General features: G+C 43.8%; 1 protein-coding gene across 1 annotated transcript in view; it reads right to left on the bottom strand.

Annotated features, from left to right (window-relative positions):
* Positions 1 to 11,292: 11,292 nt before the first annotated feature.
* Positions 11,293 to 20,079, bottom strand: part of LOC146856924 (E3 ubiquitin-protein ligase TRIM39-like) — a 243,182-nt gene continuing 234,395 nt past the window's right edge. Inside the window, exon 8 of the mRNA XM_085647006.1 lies at positions 11,293 to 11,822. Within this exon, the coding sequence (XP_085503132.1) occupies positions 11,293 to 11,822 (530 nt within the window). The remainder of the gene's footprint in view (positions 11,823 to 20,079) is intronic.

Below are 20,079 nucleotides of genomic sequence, written 5' to 3'. Positions count from 1 at the left end.
AAATTGGTTCACATCATTGTACCTCTATACAAGTGTATAGATGCGTGGGGTTTATTACATTTTGCATTATAAGAGAAGCCCACTCCAGAGGGTGTTTGGCTCAATCTCCCTTGACTTTTAGAGGGAGACTTAATGTCGATCTGACCTCTGATTTATAACTTTATTTTAATTCTTAGAGCTGAATGGTATTTGGCTCTGTTTGATCCTTTTGTGCATTTTATTCTGAGCATCATGAGTTTTTTAAAATTATATTTTATTGATAGATCACAATTGCTCAAATACTGAAATAAAGTTCTCGCAATGTTCAGTTCTGTTTGCCGCATTTCATCTTGACGAAACCGATCAGTAAAACATATCACATAACATATATCACTGTGGGTGATACTAAAAAAATAGAAGCACATAAAAACACATCTAAAAACCACATGTTACATGACTTCCCTTTAGTATTTAAACTTATCTAATTCGCTGGCTAACTTCCTATGGACTTCCAGCATTTCACAAACTTTGTGTACGAGCCCGTCCTTAGAGCATATTGTCTCTCCAGCTCTCTGACTCTATGTAGTTTTGCCTGACAGGCATGGAAAGTAGGGATATTTTCACTTCGCCAATTCAGGAAAATTAGTGATCTTGCCACTAAGGCCAGAATACATAAACCTTCCTCTTGTGTTTTATCAATAGTTATTGTTGTATTTACCCCACTGCCTCCCCTCTTTGTACCTCCCGTCCACCCCTCCCCTCTTCCTTTGTTTAGAATGTCCGGGAGCTCACCTTAGAATGTTAACGGTGAGCTTCGGAGGTGAGAGAGCGGATGACCTGAATAAAGACTGGCGACGATCCTGTATGGGGGGGGCAGAACAGGTTATCTCCCCCTTTGTTTTTCTCTCATAATTCTAGAAGCCAGCATCGTACTTGATTTTGGCAGAACTGCCCTTCGTGGTAAAACACGGATGTGAAGGAATGCACTGCAGTTCAACGTTACTTCTAAAGTGCGCTATCGGCTTCCTGCTCAAAGGAAGGACTCATTCACCCCGCAGCCTTCCGTGATGATTCAGTCCCTTCAGCTGCCCGGGTGACCTTCTCCAGTTGAGAAGTTGGGAGCGTGCCTCTTTGGACTGTACTTCTCTGCTATTCCAGGCAGCTCAGCAGTTCTGTCTGGGCCTTTGCTGCATTTGGGGCCCCAGCTTCAACAGCGTGGTGATTTCGGAGCAAGAGGTTCGTGACCACTGCTGCGTCGATGTCCAGATGAGCGCATTCCCTCCTGTTTCAAAGGAGGTGCCTCTGGCTGTGTCCTCACGCTGTACTGCAGGTCTTCTACCCCATTTTGTGGCTCTGGCGGACTTTTGTCATCTGAGGGATCACACTTCCAGCATCTCTTCAGCAGCAGCTTCCGCATTCCACCGGCAGCTCTCCCAGCAACCCTGCCTTCCATTACGCGCTTCCTGGGTGTCCATTACATGCCCACCAACGGGCGGAACCTCCCAGCGGATCTCCTCATTGCTGGGATTGCTGTGCTTACGACAGAGTAGTCATTTCATCCAGAGGTGTTGTGGGCAGTGTCGTCCTCGTTCTTCAAGTTACGGTAAGGTGAAATAACCTTTTCTTCCCTTCTCCGCGCTGTTGGGCAAAGCGCTATTCACCTACACTGCCCACCCCTTTGGAAGAACTTTGACTTTCTCTTGTGTTTCCGCTGCATCTCCTCTGTGAGACGCCAGCTCAAGTTTCTCACCAGCCTGGTGTCAATTCTTAGATGCATTCCTACTCTGCCCATATCTACAATTGAACTATCCTTCATTTATTCTCCTCCTCTCAACCCAGCCAGTGCTGGAACTGCCTTGCGAGAATCTGCCAAACTTGCACTACTTTCTCCAGTGGTTCATCCTCCTATTTTTTTGACTGTGTAAGGGTAAAATAAGGGGGGGGGAGATACGGAGTGTCGGTGACCCCTCTATCTCAGCCTTCTCCTACTAGTTTTTGTGCTACTTCGCATCCTCCTGGGTCCCTCATTTTTCCTTTTTTTTGGGTCGTTTACTTCACCATTTCTTCTTTTACCAAGCATGGGCACGCCAAGGATATGTCAACCCCCCTCATTTTTAAACGAATGTGGAGAACCTGATATCCATTGGAAGGAATGGACTAAATTATATGAGTCTTTTTTAATTGCCATGGGGGGGGAAAGGTTTTCAGCGTTGCGCAAGCAGCACATTCTTCTACATAATCTGGGTGTTCATGGTCGTAAAGTGTACGACACCCTGCCTGAACCGGAAATAGATGAGTAAGAAGATCTGGATGCATATGAAATCACCCTGCTAAAGTTAGGAAACCACTTTGGAGATAAAATAAATGTTGTCTTAGAACGTCACAAATTCTTCAAGAATCCTTTAAGAGGCCTAACCCAACGGTGTGACTTTAGGGATCTTAATGACTCTCTAATATGAGACCAGTTAGTAAGATGTACGAGCAACAGCAGGATTTAAGAAAAGTTGTTGTCCAAAAATCCCATATTGGAGGAAGCTATCTCTATAGCCCAATTGATTGAACATATTGTCAAGTGCATGAAAGAAATAAAAGTATCAGAGGAAGTGGTGGCCGTAGTACAGGTTGACATTCCTACCAATAGCGTATTAAAAGTCCGAAGTCAAGGGGAACTTCCCAACAAACCTATAAGGGAACATTCTGGCCTCAAATGCCACAGATGTGGTAGTAATAACCATTTAGCCAACAGTCCCTTGTGCACAGCACGTAACGCCCACTGCAAGAAGTGCAATAGAAGAGGTCATTTAGCAAGAGTGTGTAGGGATGGAGATAGTAGTCAAGTTAAAGCTATTAATGATGGGAGCGATGATCAACTCAAATTTGTTTTTCAAGTAAAAAGCTCTTGCGGTAGTTATGTCGTGGAGTACCTTAAATGCAACATCCTACTCAACAACAAATCCTTTGAAATGTTCGCAGACTCCTGTTCTCCTTTTACTTTGCTAAACGTGGAGGATTACAGGAAAATTCAGGGAGCTACGGGCATGATAATAAATAAACCTGATATTACACCACATGGTTACACTAAAGATCCTGTTCCGCTGGTAGGCATGGTGGTAGCGCAAATAAACTTCAAAGGTAGATCCACGGTAGGAAAGGTATATCTTGTAAGTGCAGGTTCTAACCTCTTAGGGTGGAAACATCAAAGGGAGCTTGGCATCATTCTTGATCCTAATAGTAAGGATCAGGTCATTCTGGTCAAATACGCGGACTTGGAGAGATCTCTCTGCGATGAATTTCCACGCCTTTTTTCAGATGATCTTGGGCTGTTGAAACAATATCAACATAAAATAAAGATCAGACAAGGTGCTAAACCTGTTGTGCATAAAATTCGCCAAGTCCCTTTACTTTTAAGACAGCCACTAAAAAACGAACTTGACAAACTGTACCACCTAGGCGTCATACAACCTATCGATGCCTCGGAGTGGCTAGCCCCCATTGTCATCGCTTTGAAAGCCAACGGGCAAGGCATCCGCCTTTGGATTTACTTACGCAGCCTCAATAAGAATATTTGGGTTGAACGTTTCCCCCTCCCCAATATCAACGAAATGCTGAGCACTATGGGAAAAGCCAAATTCTTCTCTGTTATAGACCAGTCCATGGCCTACTATCAAGTTGAACTCCACCCGGAGTCCAGGCCTTTGATCGCCTTCTCCTCCCCATTCGGCACATACATGTTCAGAAGGATGCCTTTTGGCCTTGCTTCAACTACCGCTGTTTTCCAAAAAATGATGCAAAAGATACTGGATGGCATCCCGAACAGTATGTGTTTCCAAGACGATGTTTTAGTCTATGGGGCTAATGAAGAGGAACATGACTCTGTGTTTAGAAAAGTATGTGCAAGACTGTCTGAAGCGGGATTGACCGTAAAACGTGACAAATGTAGGGTCAAAGTAACGGAAGTGTATTACCTGGGGCACAATCTATCATTTGAAGGGATCAGGCCTAAACATAGCCTAGTTCAAGCAGTGGAAGACGCACCTTTTCCCACGAATAAAGAAGAACTAAAGTCCTTCTTAGGCTTGGTCGAGTACATGGCGAAATTCATCCCAAGATTCTCTGAGAAATGCGAAAGCTTACAAGAACTTTTGAAGACTAAACAAGAATTCAAGTGGGAGGGGAAACACTCAGAGTATGTAATCAGTTTAAAAAAATAAATCATAGGTTCTTGTACTCTCGGCCCTTTCGACCATAAAAAGAAAACCATTCTAAGCACCGATGCCTTGAACAAAGGTCTGGGGGCTAGCCTATCACAGAGAGGGGAAGAGGGTGAGACTATTATTGCAATCGCCTCCCGAACTCTCATTCAATCTAAACGGAATTATTCCGTAATTGAGAGAGAAGCCCTGGCATGCTACTGGGCCATTACTCCTTTTTCCTTTGGGGGACAACATTCACGGTCCGTACAGACCATAAGCCTTTAATATACATCTTCTCTTCAAAAAAAGTACACTGTGAATCCCCTAGAACAGCTAAATGGGTTCTGGGGTTGGAGAATTTTTGCTTTAGGATTGAGTATCTGCCGGGACAGGAAAATGTGGTGGCAGATTTTTTATCTAGGTCACCTCTCGCAGTCAACATCAATGAGGATCCCTTAGATGCTCCGATCCTATCTATCCATCTTCCTTCTTTCACCACGGAGGAATGGGATGAAGAAATGAAGAAAGAAAGAAAGACTCTAAAATGAATTCCTTAAAAAGTTTAATAATCAATGGTTGGCCAGAGAAATGCTGCAATGTCATGGATGAGATGAAGGAGTTTTGGGAGGTTAGAAATGAGCTGACCATTTTTGACAACAAAGTTTACCGCAACACTAAAATTGTTCCACCTGGGGCACTAAGAGATACAATCATAAACCTCGCCCATGAGGGACACTTAGGGAGAAGTATTACAAAAAGTAAAGTAGGGAACAGCTTTTGGTTTCCTAAACTAGATTCAATGGCGGAATTGAAAGTGAAGGAATGCATCAGTTGCTCTAGAAGCGACAAGACCAACATATTACACAATGTTCCTTTATCCCCAGTAGAAGTACCAGAAACTCCATGGACTAAACCTGCTATGGAAATAATCGGTCCAATGGAAGCATTAGGGCCACAAAAAAGGTTTATGTTCGTTCTTGTGGACTACACCTCACACTGGGTAAATGCCAGATTTACTTCTTCCACCAGAACCAACAACCTCGTCACATTCCTAAAATCTGTTTTCTCATTCAAAGGGATTCCATCGGTCCTAGTAACCGACAATGGGGTGCAGTTTACCTCTGATGAAATGAAGACCTTTCTGAAGAACCTTGACATCAAGCACGAAAAGACTGCACTCTACTGTCCCAAGGCTAATGGGTTAGTAGAAAGGATGAACCGCATGATTAAGGAACATATCCAACTGGCAATCTCCAATGGGTTCAACATAGATGATTCCCTTAGAGACTGTTTATGGGCCTACCACACAGCACCCAACCTCGTAAGCGGTATCTCTCCTTTTGTGACCCTAAGAGGGAGAGAGCCTGGCACCAAACTAAACCCTCTCTGGCTAGATGGGGGTAAAACTGTTGTCTACAACAGGAAGGAGAGTCATCTTAAAGTCCAGCAACACCAATCCCGTTACAAAGATTGGTACATCAGGAAACATGGAGTGAAAGATCTTAACCTCAAAGTTAACGGCCCCGTGGTGGTAAGGAAGCTCACCCGTGTACAGGTGGGACAGAGCAAATTTTTCCCTCAACAAAATGTTAAGAGCTTTGGGAAAAATGTGGTGCAGTTGGAGGATGGACAAACCTGGAGGGGGGATAGACTGGCTACGTTGAATTTTCCTCCTTTTTGCTTGTAATTGTTTTGCATGTTATTCTATGGGTAAGGAGATGTGTTGTATTAACCCTACTGCCTCCCCTCTTGGTACCTCATGTCCACCCCTCCCCTCCTCCTTTGGTTAGAATGTCCGGGAGCTCACCTTAGAATGTTGATGGTGTGCTTCGGAGGTTAGAGAGCGGATGACCTGAATAAAGACTCCTTACCTACAGTCCTGTTCCGTGTCATATTGGAGTTATTGCTACAGTTATGTTTGGGGAGCACCCTAGAATTGCAATATATTTATTGATTGTTAATGAGTGGCCTATCTTCATTCTGCATTATTTTTCATTTTCTTCCCAGAACTGCTTGATCTTGGGCAATCCCAATCAATATGAGTTCAAGTACCTTGCGCTTCTGCCAAGCATGAAAAGCATCTATCTTCTATCTGAGGATAAATGTTGTGGAGAAAAGAGGGCATCCGATATAATAACCATTTTGTGGAAAATTGCATTCTCCTAAAATTGGTGCCTCTTACTAATGTAGTGTTAAGCTTTTTAATTCTGTTCCAGACCACCCGTGGTATTTGGAGGCCCTCTTTCTCTTGCCATTTGTCTCAGGCTTTTTCATAAATATTAGAGGTCTTATTTTAATGAAAAAATTTCACCCAGCTACTTATTGATCACTGTCTCGTTGTTTCTAACAGTACCTTGCTGAGTTCTAGTCTTGCACTTAGTACAGATGGGTCAATATTTTCTGGAAAGTGCCATATTTGAATAAAAGACCATTTTTGCATATGTATAGAGTGACACAGACCAGGATCTATCTTTGTCCATATTTTCCAAGTACCGGAAATAAGAACATCTCCCACATGTCTATACTTGTTTTCCTCCCATATCTTTAATATGCCAGACTGAATCAGCCTATCTTCCACGGCATAAACGTCGGCAAATGCATATGGAGCCATTTATCCAAGTTATTTCACAGTACATGAACAGTTGGGCTTTTTGTTTTAAAAACCACTGGAAGACCTTATAACGCACATTCTTGGGGTTCTTCACCAGCCGCATAGGATCTACAATTTTGTATTTATTTAATATCCTTAACATATAAAAATTATCTATACCTAGTGGATTGAGATAGTTAAAAAATCTATGTGTATTATGTGCAAAATTTGCATAGTAGGCTAACCCTCCCTCCTCGGTTGAGTTACTTAAAGTAGCTAGTGCTAATCTTACTATCTTGTTGGCCCATATGAAAGATGAGAATAGACCATCTATTTCTTTAAAAAAAGGTATTTGTAGTGCTGCAGATAAAAAATGTAACAGTGGTAAAATTGTCATTCGTATAAGTGCCACCCATCCTAATATTGAGAATGGGAGTTGATTCCATTGCACAAATAAACGCTTCTCTTTTTAGACAAGGGGGACATTGTTCAATGCAAAAATGTATCCACATTTTCTGACACATATATGCCTAGGTACCCCTTGAGCTTCAAATTATATAACAATTGAGAATTTGGTAATAGTGTGTGGCCTGAACAATTGCAGAGTAAAATTTCCGTTTTAGCGTTATTGATTTTATACCCACCCAGTGCTTGAAATTCAGAAAATATTAAAATTTCCGTTCTCCCCGGGTATAAGAAATAGAACAATGTCATTGGCGTAGAGTTTTATATTAGACATGCCCTGGTACAGGTGTGGTTTGTAGGGTTTTTTGTCTGATGGCTATTGTCAGAGGTTTTATAAATAAGGCAAACAAAATTAAAGATCGGGGACACCCCTGCTGTGTGCTCCTATTTATTCTATACCTACCTACTTTTCTAGAAATTATTGTTATTTGTGCCGTGGAGTCCTTATGCAGATATTTCACAATGCTTATATATCTTTCCGAAAAAAAACAAATCTATTGAGAATTGAAAAAAGACAATCCCAGAACACCAAATCAAAGACTTTCTCTGCATATTAAAACCACACCTGTGCCTCTGTTTTGTTCTGGGTAAAATAGTCCAGAGCTTCTATCACCAACTTTGTATTTGAGGAGAGCTGTCTACTTGCTAAAAAAATGCATTTGTCCCCATGTATTATGGATCCCACGATTTTTTTGAGCCTATTAGTAAGAAGTTTTGTGAACATTTTATAGTCAGCATTGAGAAGGCTTATTGACCTATAGGAACTGATGTTTTCCCTGTTTGTATCCTTCTTTTAGATACTAACTACCACGGCTGTGTGTATAGAGGTTGGAGGTTCTCCACCGTTTAGTATATGATTAGCAAGATTTGTCAAATATATATATAAAATTGGGGCAAACCTCTTATAGATTTCTATTGGCAGTCCTTCCTCCCCGGCTGCTTTACTATTAGCCATTGAGCTCACAACTGTATCTATTTCTTCAAGGGAAAATTCAGCCATTACCATTTCGCTTTGCTCCCTACTTATGGACGGAATCTGCAGTTTATCAAAAATCTTTAATACGATCAGGCACTATTTGTTGTTCCATCTGATAGATTCTCTCATAGTGTTTTAAAAAGGCATCTCCAATCTCCAGGGGACTAGTTATCTGTACTTTGTACTCCTCATCTACCAACAATAGAATCCTATTCTGAACCTGCCTTTCCTTTGTCTGCCACGTAAGTAACCTCCCTGTGAATTTGTTCCCCTCCTATATCTTCTGGAGGTAGGCAGTGTTAGCAGTATGGCCTTGCAGATAGTAATATTCCTGCATTTCTAGCTTTGCCTGGACTAACTTCGGTTTTATAACTAGATTCCTAGTTTTTGAATGCTTTATACCTGCTTGTTCAAGCCTAGACTCGATCTCAGATCATTTTCCCTTTTTTGCCCTCTGCAGAGGGATTTCCTTAGATGTAATAATTCCCTGTAACTTAGCCTTAAAAGCATCCCACACAGTGCTTACCCTGGCAGTATCTGTATTGCTCAGGAAAAGCTGCTAATTTCATTAGTTAACTCTGTGCACCAGTCCTCTCTCTCTAAATTGATTTTGTTAAAATACCATCTCCTGGGTGCTCTTTCACGCCCTCCCCTGGCTACTTCCATTTTAATTAGTACGTGATCTGAGAAGACATTTTGGATATATTTGTGAGCAGTCAGACCATGTGAGATCAAGGAGTAGACTATTCTAGAAGCAGTAATATATGTAGCTGAAAAACATGAAAATGCTTGTTTCAGAGGGAACAAAGAGTGCCAGGTGTCTACCAGGTCTACCTCCTTTTTGCAATTAGCTACGGCAATGGCCACCAGTGGCTTATTTTGTTTTCGGGTTTTACTAGAAGAATCAATTAATGGACCTTGCAAAAAATTAAAATCACCACCCAGAATAATAGGACCGGGGATGTTATTTAAGGCCTGTTTGAGCTGAAGCAAAAGGAGCGGAATTTCTAAGACCGGTGCATAAATAGTTGCTATAGTAACATTTAATTGATTCAATCTCCCATTTACGAAGGCCCATCACCCACCCGGGTCTGTGTGCATGGCTGTCACTTGGAAGGGTACATGTCTACCCATGTAAATCCTCATGCCCTTCTGTGTGCAGCTGGCATTGGACAAGCAATAAAAACCGGCCCTCTGTTGCAGAATTCTGTTCCATTTGTGTTCTTAAAATGGGTTTCCTGTAGGAGTATGACATCTTGGTTATGGCTTCTAAGCCTGCTTTCTATTGCATGGGCCTTGCGTTTATTATTTAAACCATTGGTATTAAAGGAGATTACTTTCAGTACCGCTTTCCCTATTACCTAATAATACCTGAACTAAAATGACTTGTGCTATTGTAAACAAATTATGTAAACAGATAATCTCCCCAACCCTGGAGAAAGTGCTGCGTGCATGACTTTAAATTTTGAATATATTCCATCTGATCAAATGTAATAGCAGCTAAAGTGTGACCCATATAGGTCTAAAGTGCATCGAGTATACCTAAAGTGACACAAGCATTTAACAATGTTAAAGTGAATCGACTTCTCTGTTCGGAATAAAGTGACTTATGCCTTCTTTTAACTCCCCTCCTTGAATTTACTGTTCTCCGTTACGCACTTTTAAGTGAACTCTCCTTTTATATTTTGCCTCACCCTCACCCCCTCAAACTCTGCTCCTTCTCACTTGAAAGTGGGCATGGCCGCTACTCCCTCTTCCTCCCTTTTGTCACTGGATAACATTATGTTGCATCCTTGCGCCCTTTTAGTCTACCCCTAAAGGGCTAGTGCTATAATCACCCCTCCTCCCGCCCTAAAGAGACCTAGCCTTTCAGTTTGAGACTAACAGAGTGGATTATGTCCCCCTCCAGGCTAATCTTCACTTGTCCCCTCGAGCCATTTTCGATAGCATCAATTGGGCTTCCTGAATATCTGTAAACATGTGGAACTGCCCTTTTGCTAACACCTTAAGCTTTGATTGTTGTACAATCGAGGCCTGAGCTTCCCTTTCCTTGAACCGGTCAAACATCTTGACAAATTCTTTTCTACGCCGCGCTCTTGCTGCTGTCATGTCTGGAAATATCTTAAACTGTGGAATTTGTGCAGTAGAGAAGGATCTCTTGACAAGTGAAGTACTAAGTATTCTGTCCTTGACTCTGCAGTCCGCAAAGTTAAGTAGTATATTTCGTGGAAATTTTGCATTAGATTGTCTCTGCGCAGTGACTCTATGGGTTCTGGTAATCGTTGGGATGCTGAGATCCTGGGGTGGGGTGGCAGCGGGACACAGCCGAGGAGACAGAGGGCTTAGATGCTTAGCCTCCTTTCTGAATTGATCCTTTTCCTTTGGCAGATGGGACCATGAGAAGGAGGTGCAAAACTGACTGGGAGGACTTCGGAGCCCTGGGGAATGATGATAGCGCTGATACTGCCTGACTCTCACGACGAAGGGGAGGCGTGTGGGGCTCTGAGGGGTAAACGGCGTTTACTTAGCATGCGTTACTTCGCATGCCATTACTACGTGGACGTTAGTACGCATGCGTTGTTACTTAGAAAACCTTTACTACGCAAGTCGGAACAGCGACTTGCTTTAGGGGGGGAAGGTGTTGGATTTAAAATCCAACACCTTCCCTAGTGTCCGCATAGACTGGAGTTGGAATAGTAAATTATACTATTCCAACATCCAGCACCCCCTACTGCAATTCGTTGTTCCGAATTGCGTAGGAAAGGAATGTGAACTAAAAACGCGGTCGTACTAACGACCGCGTAGTAATGGCATGCGTACTAAACGCATGCGAAGTAACGTCGTATATTCGATAGGAAACAAAGGAAGCGACCTTGACTTTGTTCAAAGGATCAAGAAAATGATTGATTTAAAATGGCATTGGTCTATCAAGGATCCTCTGTTAAAAAAAGATGAGCAGCGTTCACAGGAAAGTCTTAATTCGCTGAAAGGAATAAATACTTGTCGAAATAAAATGAAGAATATTTTAATAATGATGATGCATTCTGTAGGCAGGGAGCGAGAGGATGCCCCATGCCGAACTTCTTCCTTTACACAATGGCACGTGGGACGAGTCTCAGCCAATGAACCACACTCCATGTGCAGAAATATGGTCGAAGGGTGGAAGGGAAAGGACAGGGAGGGAAACTGAACAGCAAACATTTCTGATCTACATTATAAAAGGCAACCCTTCCTGCCTCGTAGTCCAGAAACACCCCCACAGTTCTTGGCTTCCTGCTTGGGGTAAAGTAAGTTCGCTGTAGAGAAGTGTATGCCTTGTATGTGTTTGCATCCCGCAGGCCCACCGTCCAGTACCCTCTGTAGGGTGCCAGGATAATATCCCCCCTCCTGCTGGCACACCCATCACAAACCCCTAGTGTCCAGTCCTTAATATAGCCAACCCTGACCTCCCAGTAGTGCCTCCCTGTGGTAAGCACCTCTTGCCCCAAGACACTAGGCCACTCCTCGTATCTCTCAGGGGCATCAGGAATACTGGTCACGTGCACACGAATCACACTTTTTCGATCCTCCGACAGGGAGAGCCAGCGGCTTGCGGTGTCTGGATCAAGGATCACATTGCCTGCAAAAAAAGAGAGAAATCCACTCAGTCACGCAGGCTTTTGATGGCTCTACCTATTTCAACACAACATCTGTTGCCAACGTTAGCAACCATCAGGTTTTCTTTCACCCAAAACCCTAATCTCACTGACACATTCATGTGTGCATCCCCTTCCCAACGAGCTAAGATAGATGCTATTCCTCACATGGGCAGCAGGGTGTGCTACCTACTACTGCAGCAGTCAGTATCTTTATTGGCAGTTGCACACTCTCAGTGTCTTCCTCTTTTATGGGCAGCAGTTTATAAGCACTTCTACTTCTTAAAGTGTGTCATTTTTGTGCTGACACCTTTCCCATTTTCATCTGTTCCCTTTGATTATACACTCATCATCTAAACTAGAACAATTACACGCTGCCCTGCCTGCCATAAAAAAAAACAGAAGGAGTGAGAGTAGGGTGACCAGATGGCTCCTTGTCACCGGACACGACTTTGCTTTCCCTGGACTTTGTCTTTACATAACAATGCATTCTGGCAGTCTTGTTACATTGTAATTGATCAAATTGGACCAATACACCTGTTAACAAAGATACACCAAACCACAGTCCAGGAATAGAAAAGTGTTGTCCCGGTTACATGCAGCCATGTGGTCATCCTAGCTATGGAGAGATTGTGCCTGTAAGAACATTTTAAATCAAATCAGATTAAATTGTGCATTTCACAGCATAAACTTTAGGAAACCTTGTTAGAAACACGCAATAAGTTTTCCAGTAAAAATAATTAAAGGTCTTTTTTGAAAAAGCCATACAACGCTAACCAAACACACATCCTACAGGCGGCTCTATTTCGTTAATTCAATCACCTAGTGAAGGGACAAAGGTTCAAAGGATGGAAGGATGGAGGAGAGCAGATAAGAATGGGAATGAGAAGAGGGCTGATGGGAGGAGGCAAGGGACAGAGCACAGAGATCTATACAGGAGAGTGGATACAAGGACAAGAGGAAAGAAGGAAAGCATAGCTATAGAATGACTAGAAGTACAGTGCATGGATAGAAGAATAGTGAGGGAAGGTGAAAGGAAGATAGAGAGAAGACAAAGAATGAAAGGACATATTTTACAAGAAAGTGGCAAAGCATGTTGTTAAGCCAAGAAGGCTAACGAGACGCTCCCTCACTTTTGAAACTCAGTGCTGCACCATATTTACAAGAATATGGTGCAGCCATGTTTTTCCCCCTACACTGGTGCTAAATGTAGCTGCCTAGCGCCAATGCAGGCATTCTTGCACAATAGTGCAAGGGTGCCCGTGTTGAGGGGACTGATTGCTTATGTGCAGGAAGATGTCCTTTCCTGCACATAAACAATCTGAAATGGCAATTTTAAACTTCTAAGTGAGCTGCTTAATGCAGCACACATAAAAGTTGCAAAACGTTATTTTTTTTTAATGATTGTTTATGTGCTGGCAGGGACACCTTGATGCAAAGATAAGTAGGAACATATACAAGAGAATGTTGGCTGAGAAGGGAAAAAAAGGCGTCACTGAAAAAGTACAAAATAAACAAAGAAGAAGATGGAAGTGATAGGTCATGGATGTGAAAGAGCAGACAAAGAAGAAATAAATGTATGTGACAGGCCGGTGAACTGTAGGTTAAAAAGAGGTCTCTTCAGCAGGAGTATTAATCTACAGGGGTCTACCTATTTCAACACAACATCTGTTGCCAACGTTAGCAACCATCAGGTTTTCTTTCACCCAAAACCCTAATCTCACTGACACATTCATGTGTGCATCCCCTTCCCAACGAGCTAAGATAGATGCTATTCCTCACATGGGCAGCAGGGTGTGCTACCTACTACTGCAGCAGTCAGTATCTTTATTGGCAGTTGCACACTCTCAGTGTCTTCCTCTTTTATGGGCAGCAGTTTATAAGCACTTCTACTTCTTAAAGTGTGTCATTTTTGTGCTGACACCTTTCCCATTTTCATCTGTTCCCTTTGATTATACACTCATCATCTAAACTAGAACAATTACACGCTGCCCTGCCTGCCATAAAAAAAAAACAGAAGGAGTGAGAGTAGGGTGACCAGATGGCTCCTTGTCACCGGACACGACTTTGCTTTCCCTGGACTTTGTCTTTACATAACAATGCATTCTGGCAGTCTTGTTACATTGTAATTGATCAAATTGGACCAATACACCTGTTAACAAAGATACACCAAACCACAGTCCAGGAATAGAAAAGTGTTGTCCCGGTTACATGCAGCCATGTGGTCATCCTAGCTATGGAGAGATTGTGCCTGTAAGAACATTTTAAATCAAATCAGATTAAATTGTGCATTTCACAGCATAAACTTTAGGAAACCTTGTTAGAAACACGCAATAAGTTTTCCAGTAAAAATAATTAAAGGTCTTTTTTGAAAAAGCCATACAACGCTAACCAAACACACATCCTACAGGCGGCTCTATTTCGTTAATTCAATCACCTAGTGAAGGGACAAAGGTTCAAAGGATGGAAGGATGGAGGAGAGCAGATAAGAATGGGAATGAGAAGAGGGCTGATGGGAGGAGGCAAGGGACAGAGCACAGAGATCTATACAGGAGAGTGGATACAAGGACAAGAGGAAAGAAGGAAAGCATAGCTATAGAATGACTAGAAGTACAGTGCATGGATAGAAGAATAGTGAGGGAAGGTGAAAGGAAGATAGAGAGAAGACAAAGAATGAAAGGACATATTTTACAAGAAAGTGGCAAAGCATGTTGTTAAGCCAAGAAGGCTAACGAGACGCTCCCTCACTTTTGAAACTCAGTGCTGCACCATATTTACAAGAATATGGTGCAGCCATGTTTTTCCCCCTACACTGGTGCTAAATGTAGCTGCCTAGCGCCAATGCAGGCATTCTTGCACAATAGTGCAAGGGTGCCCGTGTTGAGGGGACTGATTGCTTATGTGCAGGAAGATGTCCTTTCCTGCACATAAACAATCTGAAATGGCAATTTTAAACTTCTAAGTGAGCTGCTTAATGCAGCACACATAAAAGTTGCAAAACGTTATTTTTTTTTAATGATTGTTTATGTGCTGGCAGGGACACCTTGATGCAAAGATAAGTAGGAACATATACAAGAGAATGTTGGCTGAGAAGGGAAAAAAAGGCGTCACTGAAAAAGTACAAAATAAACAAAGAAGAAGATGGAAGTGATAGGTCATGGATGTGAAAGAGCAGACAAAGAAGAAATAAATGTATGTGACAGGCCGGTGAACTGTAGGTTAAAAAGAGGTCTCTTCAGCAGGAGTATTAATCTACATGGCTATTTTACATCGATTATTAACTGTGAAATATTGGTGATACACATTGCTTCAGCAGAAGCATTAGCCTGCTGGGCTATGTTACTGAGAATCTGTTTTTGATAAACCAATGTTATTGATTTTGTGCCTAGAAGAACAATAAGACACACATCTTGGTCAGCAAAGAAAATCACATAGGGCCTGATTACGAGTTTGGCAGTGTGGCAGCGGGCTACTATGCCAGCACTCTGCTGCTACACCTCTAAAATCGTTTGCACACCTCCCACCAGACTACGAGTTCATTTGTGGTCTAGCGGCCAGTGCTTTGGTGGTCCCATGATGGTGCCTTTCAAAGGCTCATATCTGAGCCTTAGAAAGGCATCACAATGGGAGCGCCGAAGCACTTTCCTGCACGGTATGGACTGTTAAGTCCATGCTGTGCAAGAACTAGGGGTGCATGCACAACATGTGCCTCCCTGCATGCATCCCCTAGCCCTGAGGCAAAAGGGGGCCCCTCTCCGCCACATGTGGGATGGCTTGGGTCCCTTGCTCGCTGTGCCACCGGATTCAACCTAGCATGGCTGTTGAGGGGTGTTCCCTGAAACTGGTCCCAGTATGCTTATTTCTAGTCCATGGACGACCTGGCTTGGCAGTTCAGGCTGGACTGTTCCCATGAGGAACGGGGTCAAGACTGATTTGCATATGGTTGGGTCCAAACTGGGGTGGCCTAGTGAGCAAAAGAACAATTGATTTAACCCAGATCTCTTGACTTTGGTTGAATGTTTGATTCATTCAGCATTCCCTCCATTTGTTGCTGCAACACTTTTTATGGATGGCTCACTGCCATGAAAACTCTGGCAGGGAGGAAACTCCTAATATGCTTGGCGGTGCCGCTGCAGCACCGCCAGCATATTGTGGGCCTCAGGCCGCTGCAAGACGGCCAGGGATCGCAGATGCCCACACCTGCACCGTGGCTATGACATCATAATCAGGCCCATAGTTAAATTGGAAAGCATTGACACTCAATCTATACAGTACATCATTACAAAGCAGCAACAACATCTCCATCTGTGAGCAGTATATGGATCTATTGGCCCAACCACTTCCCACATACTTGGCCGTGTTAAAGTCCCTAGCCTCATAGACCAGTTTCTCCTGCAGCATACACCAATCCACCCCCCAGTGCTATTGAGAAAACGTGGGAGAAGAGGGGGACCTCCATTGGCCAGCAATATTGTGTTTAGTGACCATATGAGTCGGCCCTAAGAATGATCGGTCAGTCCTCGTACCCGCGGAGCTCTCAAGGTCACCAAGCAGAAGTATTAGGGGAGAAAGAGGGACCTCTCATCCTAGTACTTTGGTAACTCTCCCTTATCGCAGACCAGAACCTCTGAAGTATGGGGCACAGCCACATCATATGGTAAAAAATGGCAGGAGGATCTCCACACCGAGGGCAGGAAAGCTAGGGAAGTATTCTCGCTTGATAGAGCTTAGCTGGGGAGGGATAGGCCCGTGTAGGTAATATGTTTGGACCAGGCGCATCCTGGAAGAGGTTGTGATAATCATTGGTACTATCAGTGCATCACGCCAATAATCATCCTCAAGAGGTCACAGCCATGCTCCAATTGGTCCCTGAGATCATCCAGGGTAAGAGGTGCATTAATTATCAAGGTTCCATACATTTTTGAGACCCCACCTTTGCACAATTCACCCATCAAAACCTTAGCCTCCAGTGAGCTGAAATCAGGGACTGAGACTCCTTGAGAGAGATACCGTTAAAGTGCATGTCACAGTAGAAGATATTTATAAAATTGTGTGTGAGACAATGCATACATGGTTTTAAGTTCATGGTATGATCTCGTGTGTGAACCCGACCAGACGTTTCCAAGCTGGGAAATCGCAATTAAGTCCCAATGCCCAAAACCTTGTAAAGACACCACCTCCCTCAACCAAGTACCATGCCAGAGAGATGTCTGATGTGTGAGTTTGGTGTCGCAGTAGGTGTGCCATAGAGCTGCCCTACCAGCCTAGGGCCAATTTGGTTAATGAGGGCATCGAGTGAGGGATTGGAAAATCATAAAGCATGGATAAAAGTTGGTGGAACCCCATAAGTCTGAGCTCTAGACGATATGCACGGTCTGACCATCTCCCATTAAACCAATTGTGTAGAGGTGTGAAGCTAGAAGATACAGGTAAAGTTTGGTCCTTCCCAGACCGCCATCATAGAGGCCCCGCTGGCAATGTGCAAACGCTAAGTAAGCCCTAGAACCATGCCACAGGAAGGAGATTGCAACCCTATCCAGGGTTGGGAACCATCTCCACAGTATGAGGGGCAGTAAGTTTTCAAAGATGTAAAGAAAATGAGGCTGTATCAATAATTTATATTGGGCGATATGTCCCATTTCATTTAGTGGGAGAGACTGCCACTTAATAAGGTCATTACTGAGATTCTAACATGATACGGTTTGATTTCACAGAGATCTATTTCCTTCTTCTGACTGACCATCATTAGAAGGGCGCTTTCACCTGAATGGGTGATTGTAATAATATATATTTTCTATCTGGTCCTCATGGCAGTTTGCTTCTAAAGCAGTCAGCTTCATGTCATATGGGCAAAAGGAGCCTCATGACATACGGTCAGTTTTCAGCTATGCTTAAGTTGGAAGAAGCACTAGCAATGTGTTGCATCTGGGCCTCTCCAAAAAAACACCTCTTCTCTGCTGATGGAAGACACAAGCCTGGACCCTGTACAAAGGAGCAGTAGGTCTCCTGCTACAGGGTACTGCCCTCTCCCCCTTATTTACTGCAGAGAGTATTACAGGGGTAACAGTACCTTGAGGCTATTACCAGAGTAATGGGCTTGTGTGCCCTGATGCTAAGCGGCAGAGATACAGTCTTCCAAAAGGGCCTGATCAATGGCTAGCAAAGTCTGCGCACAGGGTAAGTCGGGGCAGTAGTCTGGCCCAGGGGTCTTTCACCCTCGGGCGGGTCTCACTCAGACTGGGGCAGTGGAAGATGTTTGCAGTATGAAAGCAGGAAATCAAACAGCTTAGACCTGGGCAGCAGAGACAGTAACAGAGATGACCTGCCCCAGCACCATAACCTCTAGTCAAATAAGCCCCGGCCACTACACAGCAGCTCCTCTCTGGTCACTAGCTCCACAGTGCTAATCTACCCGTTGCTGCCACACTGCATCACACAGCTAAGGGGGACCTTTTTCCTGCTTCCACTGCTGCTTCACTTGCAATGACCCACCTGCACATGCCCTCCTTTCCACACCAGCACAACTGACTCAGACTTTCATCACGTAAAATGCCGCACCAGGATCTCAGCAAACATTTGCGTGCATGCTCATCAAAGCAAACACTCTCCTGAAATCTTGGATCCCCTCAGCAATAGCACACCAGACCTCCTCTTCCTCACAGAAATGGGTTAACCCAACATCGACTAACAGCATCACTCCGGGCAGGCTACAAAATTGCACGCCAAGACCGTCTTTAGAAACCAGGGGAAGGACCTGCAATTACCCACAAAGACGCCATCAAATGCACCACAACCATGAACTCAGACACTCCCTTCATGGAATACATGCACTTCAACCTACAAACATACAACATAAAAAGAAATCCTAGCAAACAGGCCTCCTGGACCACGAACTAACTTCAGCGACCTCAACAAAGACTGCATCGCTTCCCTCAGCACTAATTCCAAGGACGTTATACTACTCGGTGACCACGTTCACCTGGAGGACCCTATGATCTATGCTCTGAAGGCCTCATAGAGAACCTGAACAACATCGGGCTCTCCCAGTTTGTCACAGACCCAACACACATTGCACGACACTCTCTGAATTAAATCTTCACCACCAGCAACAAAATATACTTCCAAATCTCCACACCGCAAGCCAATGCACCCACCAGCATCGATCTGCTGTGGGAACGGGGAGGCAGGAAAATGCAAACTAGAGTCTCTGGTAGAAATAAATATGTTATTTCTTCATTTCCAGTAAATAGAGCCCACAACGATACGAACGTCCGGATGCCTCCAGGAACCCACTCGTGACTGCCTGAATGTTTCAAGCGTCATCTCAAGCATTCGTTCCAAACATGTAACCCAAATCATAAAATGCTAATATATTTAATGAAACATCAAACACTGTGCAAATATACACAGTACTTCCATACTACACCTGCCCAGCCAGAACTGGAACAAAATCAGAAGCGAACTGGCAGAACACCCTTGAAATCGACCTTCCCAACACCACCAACAACCTAGACAAGGAGATCACCAACTTCAGCCAAGATCTGTGCAGACATATTCACACCCATCAAACTTCACAGTTATCCTTCCTGCTCCTGGAAACCATGCTTGTGCCCACCTTCTGACCTCCGATCTCGACCTTGATCTCAACCTCAATGCAACACAAAGCAGACCTTGGCGTTCAGTGTCTACCAGCCGCTTTGCCCAGGTCCCCAGCCTGTCCCTGCTTTCAGCACTTATTCGGACCACAACTCTTTCTAGGAGCCTCATTGTGGGCCAAAGAGGGTTACAGAGGATCTGCGCCCACATTAACATTCTCACCCTTTGCTTTTTGCACCCATCCCCAAAAGATCTTTGGTCTGTGCTTTGTGTATCACAACAGGGGCCAGTATACGAGGGCCCTCGCATGATTTTGACTTTGGGGGATTTAAGGCAGTGCAGAATGGCATGATTGGGGGGGTCAGTTAGTGGCGATAGCACAGCACAGCTGGTCTCCTTGAAGAAGGGGAGTACTAATCCTGTACGGAGTAGTACTTAAGCCCATAACCCAGCCTACATTTCAGCACAATGCAGCACGACAACAAAGACAGCCCTGTAGGGTCAGCTGAATCCAGTCAGAGGGAGTTGGCGGTCGGTGAAGAGAGGTAAGTGGAAACAGTTATTAAGTCTTAACTTAAATCTAAGTTTATGCTCAAGTGATTTAAATAATTAGCTTATTAAGGTATTTAAGATGCCCAATCTCCA

Source organism: Triturus cristatus, chromosome 3_2 (genome assembly GCF_964204655.1).
Source record: "Triturus cristatus chromosome 3_2, aTriCri1.1, whole genome shotgun sequence".
Classification (NCBI taxonomy): domain Eukaryota; kingdom Metazoa; phylum Chordata; class Amphibia; order Caudata; family Salamandridae; genus Triturus; species Triturus cristatus.
This window is presented reverse-complemented; position numbering and strand designations above follow the sequence as displayed.